Source organism: Colias eurytheme, chromosome 16 (genome assembly GCF_061535395.1).
Source record: "Colias eurytheme isolate Ceu_HAF_F1 chromosome 16, ilColEury1 Martin Lab GWU primary, whole genome shotgun sequence".
Lineage (NCBI taxonomy): Eukaryota > Metazoa > Arthropoda > Insecta > Lepidoptera > Pieridae > Colias > Colias eurytheme.
Window position 1 is genome coordinate 10,711,933 of NC_142995.1, and position 13,542 is coordinate 10,725,474.

At 39.0% G+C, this 13,542-nt stretch overlaps 1 protein-coding gene across 1 annotated transcript; it reads left to right on the forward strand.

Annotated features, from left to right (window-relative positions):
- The first annotated feature begins 710 nt into the window (after positions 1-710).
- On the forward strand, positions 711-2,026 carry LOC149902069 (uncharacterized). The gene has a single exon (XM_090111086.1). It carries the CDS (start codon positions 909-911, stop codon positions 1,863-1,865), a length of 957 nt encoding a protein of 318 aa, XP_089967212.1. The 5' UTR covers positions 711-908; the 3' UTR covers positions 1,866-2,026.
- The last annotated feature ends 11,516 nt before the right edge of the window (positions 2,027-13,542 follow it).

Below are 13,542 nucleotides of genomic sequence, written 5' to 3' on the forward strand. Positions count from 1 at the left end.
TGTTAATAGCCGAGATAGCGCAGTAAAAGGAAACTTTAGCTCGGAATTTCCTAGTTTAAAACTTACTCGAATGAAAATTTCTAATCTCTTAATAGTTTCCGCTGCGGTAAGAACGAACCGCACTGGGAAAACATTTCAAATTGGCGGCCCGTGTCACGTTCATAAACCCAAAATATATTTAGCGTATGTTTAGTTTCGTTACGTGTCACTTCGGTCTACCGCAAGTCAAGGTACGATGTTTCAATGTAATGTTATTAGCAAACTTCTATAAATTGTATTTAAAGATTTTGATAGAATTAAGTTACTTCAAACATGATGCTATAGTAATAATGCGAGGTTACGATGCGCTACGAGGTGCTACGTGGTGCTACGATATCATTTATATAATGCCATGCTTTACAAAGTAAGACAGCGAAGATATTTCTAATATATGCGAGGAGACCACCCGTCGCCCGAGCACCTGACGTCACGCTGTCACTCCGCCCGTGACGTCACTCTGGACGTGACTTCTTTCGGGAATCTATCTTGGATGTCGTGACAGTTGGAGTGTCAGTTTAAGCTCCGTAAATTTTATATTTTAAAAAGTATTTTATCATAGCTAGAAAGTTCTAAATGTGTATTTGAGTGATAATCTAACCTACTATTTAATAACGAACCGTATATAATAACGAACTTTAATTTATATACTGCATTAGTGTAAAAACGTTAAAAAGTGCCCACAAAAGTGCCAACAGCTGTCAAACAGCCGATTTAAAATTCTCAACCGAACATCTGAAAGTGTGCTAAGTGCTAAGTACGATTTGAAGTCATTTATACACAATTTATATACAAACGTTATTATCTGGGCCATCACGTTAATATATTACATAATTAATCGTCCTTCATCATAAATCGAAGCTTGAATAAACATGGCAAACAAATGCAACAGTTGTGGAAAGTTCTTCGGGGCGTCAGACAGCACAAAATGTAATAAATGCAATATTACTTACCACAGGCAGTGTAATCATACAAGCCCGTTGTCCCGTAATAATAACAAGTGGATTTGCAAAATATGTACTACTAAAACAACCTCTAAAACTGTTGATGATACTCAGCCTGAAAGCCAAGAATCGGATAACTTTGAAGATGTCAACACCTCCCCACAGGGCTCAACATCTCTAATACAAGAGATCAAGCTTCTACGGTCCGAGTTATCCAGCTTCCGTTTAGAGATATCTCGTCTATCCACTCTGGTCTCCAATTTTGGCTCAAGGTTGGATAGTATAGAGGAACGCGTATCACATCTTGAATCTGGACCATGTATCGAGATCGGCCAGCAACAAGTTCAACAGAACCAGGAATCGATTGAGTCCCTAAAGGGAAAGCTGAACGACTCTGAACAAGAGAAACTACTATATGACGTTGAGATTACTGGTATACCTGAATCTAATGGAGAGAATCTACTGCACATCACTATCACCCTTGCACAAAAAATTGGTTTAACCCTAGATGAGCGAGATATAGCGAACGCACACCGGCGTGGGCCTAAGCGCCTGCCCGAGTCCAGCTCGCAACCACGTCCCATAATAGTACGTCTCACCCGCAGGCCCTTGCGTGATAAACTACTGCACGCGGCGCGCGTGCGACGCAGTGCCGATACCAGCGGGACGGGGCTAAGCGGGGATCCATGCCGTTTCTACCTAAACGAACATCTTACATACGAAAACCGTAATCTTTTTTATCTCACACGGGAGAAGCTGGGACGCTCCAAAAAGTGGCGTTTTATATGGACTCGTGGGGGCCGAATTTACGCTAGGCAGGACAATAAATCGAAAGTTATCAATATACGTACGGAGGACGATTTGGATAATGTTTTTCATATGTGAACTATTTTGATGTATGTTTTCTATCATTAATATCAATTTTTAATACAAGTCTAAGCTTTTATAGGTTTGTTAATTACTACCATAGTCTAATTATTGAATTTTTATTGTATAAACTTAACACAAAAGCTGAAATATCTTCTCTTAAACATGTTTATCGCTTACCCAGATATAAATTTAATTGCACATACGCACATACTATGTGACTCATGATCTAAGTTTAATTCTATTTTATGTTATAATTTCATTGTTTTCTTTAATAGTGTTATGTGGCAGTGTTATTGACTTTGACTCTAGTTTCCTCAGTAATAAAAGAAAAACAAGTTTCTGTATGCATGTCTGTATGGATACTCACATAAGGTAATGATTAATTTTTCCATAAAAATAATTTCCATAATATTTATATTCTATTTACACTTAGTGCATTTGTATCGAATTACACATTAAATATTATCTATTTTATAACATAATATCATATACGCATTTATTCTCTGCCTATCTATCATTATAATTATTAACATTGTATACACAATTTCATTTTATTTATTTATATTATATACATAATTACATACTGATATTATATCTACCAATATTACATGTTTTAACTGATGTATTTATTTATTAGTATCTATCATATTAATAGAAATATATCTTTCAAATATTATACTCATGTTAAATTTTCATTACTTATATGCAATTCTAGACTGAAACTCCAATAGTCACTTGGGGTCACTGAAAATCAGTGGTGGTAAGGTATTAATCACCTTGCCACCATAAACTGAGTTGGCTCCATTTGTCAGGTCACTCACTGCCACATTACCAACTGTTTCTTAGGAATAAGCTTCTTTTTATTCTTATCATTTTTCTTTTATTTGTTTTTCCTTTGTAAATGTATATCATGGTGATGTGATTCTGACAATAAATGTGTTTATTATTATTATTATTATGTGTATCTCATCCATAATACTCGGGTACCATCATAAGGAAGGTACCCGGTCCTTTGGAAGGCTTACGTGGGGACACGGATCCAACACGCAGAGGCCCTTTAGAGAACTTTACTGTGTTGTGGGACACCAGCCGCAGCCTGCCCATGACTGCACTATAGAGATACAGTCCTAGGCAGTCCGCGGCCGATGTAGGACTATTTCGATATATGGAAAACAAAATAAACTGGGCTATGGAGTGGGATGTTAAATGGGCCGGTATTTGGGGACTATTAGAAACTATGGCACCTGCCTTTCTACTAAAAGAAAGTAAAAATATGTTGGCAGGTGGTGACTCGCCCTCTCACTGTATGGGCCCCCGAAATAAGTCGCTGCAATAGTGCGACAAGGGGGCAACATATTGTGAGCAGCTTAGGGTGGAGAGGCGTCCCTGGACTTTAAACTACGATCACGCGCTCCCTGAGGGTCCAGCATCACGTGCCCACTCGCCACTTACGCTTCGCATCCACCCTTCGAGCTAAAAGCTCTCGCGACTCCACTCTGGCCGGCCGGTTAAGGCACGCCAGAGGTGGGGGTCCTGTCCTCGTCAGGCTTCACTCCGACCGGCCGGTGAAGGCAAGCCGGAGATGAAGACAGGGGCCTCCCCCGGGAGCACTCGGTTCCCGCGGGGTCGCTACTCCCCGACACCCCGCCACAAGGTGTCCTGCGGGTTGACTGATTGCACGGGTGGAATATCTGTTGTCACGTAGACAACAGATATTCCAACCGCGGGCGATGGGGTCGTCACATCCCTACGCCCTTATTATTATTATTATGTTTTTTTGTATTTTATAAGTTCTCTCATAATCGAGGACTCGAACATTTTTGCGGGCTTTTGGCCAAACAAAGATGCCTATACAAGCTTATATTTAATGGGTTGGACAAACAGACAAACTTAATTAATCTAAAGATAAAAATTTGCGAACTATACGGCACGTGTTTAAAATAACGGCCTTTTGTAAAAGAATATGTGTGTTACTATGTTATTATTATTATTATTACTTCTTCATATAATTAGCCAGTCTCATTATACACACATGCTGCGGACCCAATACGGTTTTATTAGCTTTGCAAGTTTATGCCAACGCCCAACGTTAAAGTCAACAAGGATGTTTAAAACTACTTAACCGGCGTTGTGTGAGCCGTTATTTTTTATAGAAACATCACAATACATTGATAGTTTTTTGTGACAACACGCTGCGTGAGAGAAAATAGAATTGGGACTCAAAGGAAATTTATTTTATATCAGCAGTATTCCACATATAATGCTATTTATTTTTAGTGATTCAATGGAACATTATATGTATACAACAGGTACATACAGCTGGCGCTACCTGTTCCCAATTTACTCAATATTATTCTATTGAATTATTGAGGAATCCATACTTCAATTCATGAGTTCGAGAAGGAAAATAGGAAACTATAATTGAATTTTTGTCATTTGATATTTATTTGGTAAAAAAGGAAAAAAAATGCTAATTATTATAAGTACCTATCTTTTTCGTATACGACATTCGAAACATCTCAAGTGTCAATTTCTGTATTTCTTAAGTAACAAAGGTCCGGCTTTGACAAAATGTCGCAAATAATAAGAAAATGTCCCTTCGCGCTTTTGAAGTGAAACAATGTGCGTGGAGCCTTGACACCGACATCTCACACGTGCCTGCACAGGGCCCGGCTCGCTGCTCGCTGCCCGCCCGCCCATGCTATGCGTAGTTTGAACAAACAGCAACAGCATTCCGCTGCCGTGTCAGTACATCGATCTCTCAGTTGCGATTAACATCGGCACATTGGAACAGTTTAAAGTGAAATTCAGCAAGAGACATAAATAACGAGTTGTAACAATATATCGTCGTTCGAAGTGGACATATAAATGTGTCGTCCGCACGAGCGGCCCGAGATAAATGATGGAGCCGGACACGAGAATTGCTCTAATGAAATTTTATCAATCACCCTCCCCGCCCCACCCGCGCTCGCCGGTCCCACCCCCTCGGCCGCCTGATTACACAGTACCACGATAAATGATCCGCCGGAAAAATATAAAAACGCGTAAACTTATTCGCTTATAGATACTCCATAAGAGTGGAATGGCACCAGGGCCTGCAGCGCGCACGTTACCATGATTATTGCACATTATTGATATTAATGACAGTGAATATGCAGTCAACTGTACCGAATATTATAATATACCTAATTTGAAGTATAGATTTTGTAAAATATATTGTCACATAATTCATTAAAAAATTTATGAAATGCAAAATAATGACTATAAAAAGTGCTCATATGATGATTATGTGATAATATGTGGTGATACAGACTGGACTTTATGATTCACTTCCCATTGGTATAATATTACCTACTTGGCATTATTATAATTAGTATGGTATTACAATATACTTTGAAATTGTTAAATATGAAAGGGACGTCAATGAAACACGCTAGATCAATGCAAACTGTTTTTTAATAAAGATTTCTGCCTACCTACACATACATGATATTTTATGACATTGCATACATAACACTTTTCCCTTCTTAATTAAACACTATATATTCAATAAGTCTGATTCACACTTAAAGTTAGCAAAACAACATTTTATACTGTTATAACATAAAAAGTCATACCTATTGCTTATAGTAATGACGTATAAAAACATTCACCCCACACTAAAAATAGCACAATTACACGTAACTGACAATATAATATTACATCGGTATAGTTTACATCCGTTTAAGTTTTCGTATACAGCGCAATGCAGCTTTCCTACGTATACGCTCATGCTGCACTGGTGATTTCGGTGAAGCGGCCAGGTCCCGCCGCTCCCCGTCACCCTCCACATCATCCACACCTTCCTGCCCTTGCGAGCCCAAACTACACGCTTCATCCTCAACACTATTACCTCCTCCCTCTTTCCTCTCATAACTCTCACTATCCGATGGTGACGACACGGCCTGACTTAACGAAAAACGCGATTTTCTAGTAAGTAATTGATCGATATGCCGCTTGTGCTTCCGCCCGTCGCTCGTTTGAACTTTATATGATACGGGACTAAGGCTATCAGTGATAATCCCGTCGACCCACTTACGATTATTCTTTGAATAATCTCGCATGAATATTTGATCACCTTCTTTAGCAATTCGCAAAGGCGTTGGTCGACGTTGCTCTTCCACTATCTGAGCGGCGCGCACTCGTTCAGCCGTATCGGGTCGCATCAAATCAAGACGCCCACGCAAACGTCTCCCTAACAAAGACACTACAGGTTCGACTCCTGTCGTGCATTGTTCCGTATTTCTGTACGAAAATAAAAACCGAGTAAGCGCAACGCTAGCATCAGTTCTATCTACCTGTGCTTTTTTAAGTACTGATTTTATAGAACGCACCGCATTTTCAGCGGCTCCGTTACTAGAGGGATGATAAGGTGCGATTAACGTATGTTTAATTCCATTTCGTTGTAAATAGTTTGCAAATTCCGATGACGAAAATGGAGGCCCGTTATCACTTATTAATCTTTTAGGTAACCCGAAACGTGCAAACCAGTGTCTTAAACAATTAATCACTAAACGTGCGGACGTCGAGCTTACCTTTTCTACCTCTATCCACTTTGAATGAGCGTCAATCAAAATTAAATAGTAATCATGATTAAAGGGACCCAAAAAATCAATATGTACTCGCGACCATGGTTCGCTCGGCCAGGGCCACGAGTGCACGGGCGCAGCACGCGGCGCCGCCCGCGTCTCGCGGCACGCAGCACACTCACGGGCTATGCATTCTATATCACTATCTATGTTATCCCACCACACATAATTACGAGCAATCTGTTTCATTTTTATTATACCCGGATGTCCCTCATGAATTTCTTTTAAAACGATTTCCCTTAAAGACCTAGGAACGATAATTCTATAACCCCAAACGATGCAGCCTTGGTCTATATGCAGACTTTCTTTACGATTAGAATAACATAATTCAATTTTATTTAATTCGCTTTTAGGTGGCCAACCGTATAGTATAAACCCATAAATCTTGCTTAGCAAAGAATCTTTAGCCGTCTCAATTTTAATATCTTTAAAATTAATCGGAAAATTATCTTGTGCAAAATTAAGATAACTACATTCTTCACTTCTTAAATTGCAATCTATAAATTTAAGAGGAAGACGCGAAAGAGTATCAGCAAAACAATTATTTTTTGATGACACAAATTCTATATCGAAATCATAGGCTGCCAGCTTTACGGCGTAACGTTGCAAACGACTAGCCGCGGTCATCGGAATTCCTTTATTCTTTCCAAAAATATAGCTTAAGGGACGGTGATCGCTTCGCAGAGTGAATTTCCTCCCGTACAAATATTGGTGATGCTTCGTGACCCCAAAAACGATCGCCAAAGCTTCTTTATCTAATTGTGAATAATTAGTCTCTGCCGAATTTAACGTACGACTCGCCGCGCACAGCAGCCGCTCCGCGCCGGCCGCGTCGCGCTGCGTCAACACCGCGCCCACCCCGTACGCGCTGCTATCCACTGAAAGGATCAACGCACGCTTAGGATCGTAATGCGCGAGCACAGGAGAACTACTCAGCACCTTTTTAATTTTTGCAAATGCCCTATCACACATATCCGTCCATTCCCATGTAACATTCTTTTTTAATAAATCATACAGTGGCTTAAGTATATCGCTCATGTTTATACAAAATTTAGAATAAAAGTTCACTAGACCCATAAAACTTTTAAGTTGCGTTATATTAGTAGGACGGGGCGCTCCCACAATTGCCTCTATTTTCGTCTTATCCGTATGTAGACCGAATTTATTTATTTTATATCCTAAATAAGTTACACTGTCTTGAAAAAATCGACATTTAGAAAAATTTATTCTTAACCCGTTTTCTTGCAATCTTTGTAGGACCGCCCTTAAATTTTTTAAATGTGTTAATTTGTCCTTACCAGTGACACAAATGTCATCCGCAAACACAGCCGTAGAAGGCAACCCACTTAATGTTTCTTCCATAATTTTTTGAAAATTTTCAGGTATACATTTTATACCGAATGGAACACGCTTATAAACAAAAGTACCAATGTGAGTCGTGATTGCCGTCATCGGTTGTGAATCCTCATGTAAAATACATTGTTGAAATGCATTTGATAAATCTAATTTAGTATATTGTTCACCTCCCCCCAATACAGCAAACAAATCTTCGATACGAGGGAGTGGGTAATGAAAATCCTTTAACAATGGATTTATAGTTACCTTATAATCACCACACAATCTTATCGTACCGTTCGGCTTAACAACAGGTACAATCGGTGTGCCATAGTCTGATCTCTCAACTTTATAAATGACACCCATCCGTTGCAGTTTTTCTATTTCTTGCTCGACAGGTTTACGAAGCGCAAGAGGTAATGGACGCGATTTAACAAATATAGGCGTATTGTCATTTAAATACAATTTAAATTTTGATTTAAACGTTCCTAACCCGTCTGCAAATACTTCAGGAAATTCATTACGTAAAGAAACTGCAGCGGATTCGCTATCACACATGTTATATAACTCGCTAATTCCTAATTTTAAATGTTTTATCCACATTCTGCCCATCAATGGGGGGCCACCATTTTCGATTATATATAATTTAACATTTTCGGCCATCATTTTTCCACAAAAAACATTTACTACAATATAACCGATCGTCTTAATAATACCACCAGTATACGACTTTAAAATTAGCGAGTTATTTTGAATCGGAATATGACTAAAATTATCATTGTAATACATTTTAGAAATTACAGAAATTTTACTTCCAGTATCGATTTCAAACTTACATGAAACATTATTAACCCTTAAATTAACATAATACGGCCCGTCGCCGTCAGAGTTTACTACTATATTATAGAAATTACTACATTCGTCCGAAGAAGAATCATTTAGAAAGTACTGAGATTTACTCTTACCGTTTAAAATCGATTCACTTTTTTTACACACTGCTTTTAAATGACCTCTTTGACCGCACAAGTCACAATTATAATTTTTAAACCGACACTTGCCCTCTGCATGACCCGATTTACCACAGCGCGCACATATCCGCTGCCCGGTGAGCGCGCGTGCGGCCCCGCTCGGCCCAGCGCCGGCGCCGCGCGGCCCCGCGCCTGCGATGCGATGCAAGCCGTCGTCCGCGAGCGGCGCGGAGCGGCCCGCCAGCGCGCCCGGAGCGCACGCCGTCGCCGCATGCCGTTCCGCCGCCTCCAAAGCCAAAGCCAACTCCACCGCTCTCTTGTAGTTAATACTCTTTTCCGCAAATATTCTTGATCTCATGTCTTCATTGCACAGACCCGAAACGAACTGATCGCGTAAATTATTCTCCAAACATAAACCAAAGTTGCACGTTTTAGCAAGATGTTTTAGTGCTTGCAAATATTCTCGCACACTCTCCCCTTGACGCTGAATTCTTTGTCGGAACACGTGTCTTTCTGCTATTTCTGAGCGATCAGGTTCGAGATGATCTTTCACCAACTTGATTAAATCGTCGTAACCTTTCGACTCGGGAGTATCGGGTGAACACAAATCACACATCAGTTCGTAACACTCGGCGCCGACCACGGTAACCAACATGGCTACTCTCAAAGAATCGTCGATACTATTTAAACTTATAAATTGGTTCACACGACGAACATAAGCGTCCCAATTGTTACTGTTAATATTATAGGGTTCTATATGACCGATAGGCATTTTTGTTACTGAATAGTTTAAACGCGTGATGGTAAAAATTCCTCGTCGCCAATGTTAAATATGAAAGGGACGTCAATGAAACACGCTAGATCAATGCAAACTGTTTTTTAATAAAGATTTCTGCCTACCTACACATACATGATATTTTATGACATTGCATACATAACAGAAATATATTTCTTACAACGTGATACAAACATGTATATAGAGCACACTGAACAATGTCAAAACATAAAGAGAGAGTTTAATCAAAAAAGTTAGATAAATTAGGTCATGTTTCCGCTGTTGTGTTGCTATTGATAAATCTTCGTTTCGCGAAAATGATTTGAAACTCGCAAGCCGCGGCGCCCAACGAGCTCGCAATGCTTCTAACCGTGTTTGATTATTCCATATTAAACGATATGGAGAATCACAAAATCTCATGTAACATTATCATCTATAACTACTGAACAAATTTTGAAAATTCATTAGTAGTATTTCTGAGTGATAAAGAATAGTCTTTGTCACAGATTGATCTGTTATAATTAATGTTGTTGAATATAGTAGTTCAACAACATAATTATTTTATACTACCTACTTAGATCAATCTGGACAGAGCAGGGCGAGTGGCTAGTTCAGATCTAAAGCGAGGTGGTATTTAGGGGAGATCAATAATCCGGCTTATCAGGTGTCTTGTGTAATCCAGACGAATTTCAGATTTTTACTGAAAATTTTCACACGCTTTTGGTAATTTATCAGCGTCACTTTGAACAGCACACTGGTAGCTGCTGCATCGTCGATTAAATTATAACTGCAAACTACAGGCATCATATCAGAGATCTATCCCATTATAGTAGATTGACTACATTTAACGGCGTGGAAAAATTGATCATATTATTCAGTATGAAATGAATTAATGACCGCAAGCAACTAAAATAATTTTGTAAATTTATATAGTTTAAAAAGTACTAGTGAATACAGACATCATATTATATGTTTTACATAAAAATAATAGAGGATGCTTAACAAACAGTAGCAGAACAAAAATTTGAAAATAAACGATTTCTTGTTTGTCTCTACGGATTTCTAACTGGAGCACCTGATGCAGAAAATAAAACTTTTTTTATATAACTTACCATGAGAAGTTGCTTCAGCAAAACCACGTGCTAATAGCTCGTTACTACTAATAAAATGAATTCTGACGAAGATGTTCACGAAAGGAGCAAGGGGAGGAGGGGAACAATGGCGCGGTGGGTTCCCAAAGTTTATCGTCACCTGATAACGACTGTCACATAATTCTCGATGGTTAAATTATTTTTCAAAATGTCCACAAAGGCGCCATCCGCCAGGGAATACGCGCTATCTCACTTCTCTTATTCGTTTTCATATAAATGATGATCAAACCAGCTATTACTTCTATCCATTATTTCAAATGTTATAACATAAAATTAAAGAGTAAAATCTATTTCAAATTCAGTTACGAAAGAACAATAACTCCGAGATTATTCAACAATAACCATATATTTTCACCTCGGAAGTCGATATTGGCGAACTTCTATAGCTGAAGTCGGCAGATTGAATCAAAGTTCCTCTAACAAAGTACAATCTAATCTAAATTGCAGCACGTATCGTGTTCACTAATTCCCAAGTTCGGCCCCGCCGGCCCGTGGCCCGGCTTGTGTCTGTGTGTGTGTGTGTGTGCACACGGGCCGCACACCGCGCCGCGCGCCGCAGTTGTGTTTAAGTTTGCTCGCCTCGTGGCTCGTGCAATACAAACTAGTATTGTATCCGTTTATACTTCAGCTTCAAGAAGCGCTCCGAGCTCCCTATCATTTACAACGCTCGCAATTAAATTTGTTAAAGGCGCTTCTTCTTGTGGTGATTGTTTTTATGTTATAAATAAGTTTGCTTTCTTTAAAGTTGTGTTTTGATGTGTTATTTAATAAAGTTTATATTTAAGCTTGTTATTATTTCCTCGATATAAATGTCCGCTTGCATAGCCATAAGCTCTTTGTGAGAGTTCGACTGTGTCGTTATGAACAAATATATTCGAACGGCCTGAATATCTTTCACAATTCAGAGGATCGACATAATACGTCTTCGAATAAAAGTTAGAGAGATGGAGTTTAAATTGTGAGCTCGGGCTCGTTAAAAGTGCGGAGGCTGAGCGCCAGCGCCGAGTTTGTTCGCAACTTCATTAAAAAAGTCGCGCGATGTTTTTTACACGGCTCCATACAACCAAAACATTTGCGCGCTAATTTGCGAATTGAAATGTTTGTTTCGTTTGCTGAAAGCTGCACCTTCTGCAGCGAAAACTCAATATCGGCGAGGTCCCTCTCGACCTCGACGCTGCAACTCAAATAAGCGATTAAAAGTCATACTGTTCCCATATTAACATCTCTTGCCTTGGGTAGCTTTTATAAAAATATTTTTGTGAATCTTTTTTATTACCTAACTTTAATGCAATGTAACAACTAGCTATTTGTATATTTGAGTGTTCATTTTAAGACATAATTAGACGAAAAAAGAAAAACTAGTGTAAATATCGTATAATTAGAGTGGGCAGGCTTTCCGGCCGAGCGCCGCGCGCGGGCGGAGGCGCGCAGGGCTGCCATCTAAGAACTGGAACTTGTAAAGCAAGCTAATAATATGAAGTGAATGTATAAAAAATAACAATATTACATCTATTACCAATTATTATTCGCAAACGAAAACCAGTCAACTTATTAAAACCGTTCACGGTGCGCTTATTATTTAGAAATGAATATATAGAGATTTTTTTTTCCTTTTAAGTAATAATATTATCAACAAGGCAAATTTACAGCAAACTGATATTATTAAGTGAGTATAATTATTGCCAACGAGTCGATAGAGGCGAGTGGCGACCCTAGCGGGCGCGTAGGTGTCACTAATGAGCGGTAACACCTGGCGGCCGCGGCGCGGCGGTCCGGCAGCGGCGCGACACTCCTCACTAGCCACAAGAAAAGCAATAATATATTTTACATGACATTTATGAAAATAAGAAACACAGCATTTATGAATTTTAGTCCATAGAAAAGTTACATTTGGGGTTGCGTTTTTTAGAGGACGCATCACGCAACTTTATTTTTGACGTGACAACGTCTTATAATTCGATAGCGCCGGCTGCACGCACGAAAAAACATGACTCATGCGGCGTTACCTCGCTCTGAGGCGTTCCATGTAAGGCTTGAAGTGCAAGCGAGAGCGCGGAACGAGTAACAAAGAAGCACAATCGGACGTTGTCACGTTCAACCATCGTCAGTAAACCGACTTTACAGACAACCAATTTTTTTGATGTGTATTTACTATTTAATATGCAACAAATAATGTTAATAATTTATTTTTATCAGATATCAGAGTTTAAAAAAACCATTTCTACCGCTATTTTCAAGATGGCGGCCGTGGGACAAGGGTGGCGACCCCACAAACTTGTATTATCGTAAAAACCATTTCAACCGCTATTTTCAAGATGGCGGCCGTGGGACAAGGGTGGCGAGCCCACAAACTTGGTTTTAGTTTCACACTGACCCCCCCCCCCTACACATCAAAAAAATTAAATTGCGTACTCTAAAAAACGCAAGGTTAGGCCTAAAAAATTTAAACTTTTAATGGACTATTTATTGCATCCAATAATTAATGGTAAATACAATACTGAATAAACTTATTTAGATATTATCATCCTAGCATTCAGACCGCATTTTTAGCGTGAACGTATATTTCGACAAAAACTTGTGTATGGTTTTTGCGTACTTATAAAATATATACTCCTTGGCATTGATAAATTGTGGCATTACGCATACTACGCGCACATTTATAATTTGTATTTGTAAAAGTGTAATGAATTCTTGGAAATTGTATAGTTAGTTAATATAATTGGGTTTTATTTTTATACGATTACAAATTTGAACTAGGTATATAATCATAAAACATATTCCAATAAATCGTAGTTACTCAATACGACTTATAACGAACGTAAATACAACCATTCC

Excerpts from the sequence above, each read along its gene's own strand:
- LOC149902069 (XM_090111086.1), top strand. The coding sequence starts at position 909 with ATGGCAAACAAATGCAACAGTTGTGGAAAGTTCTTCGGGGCGTCAGAC.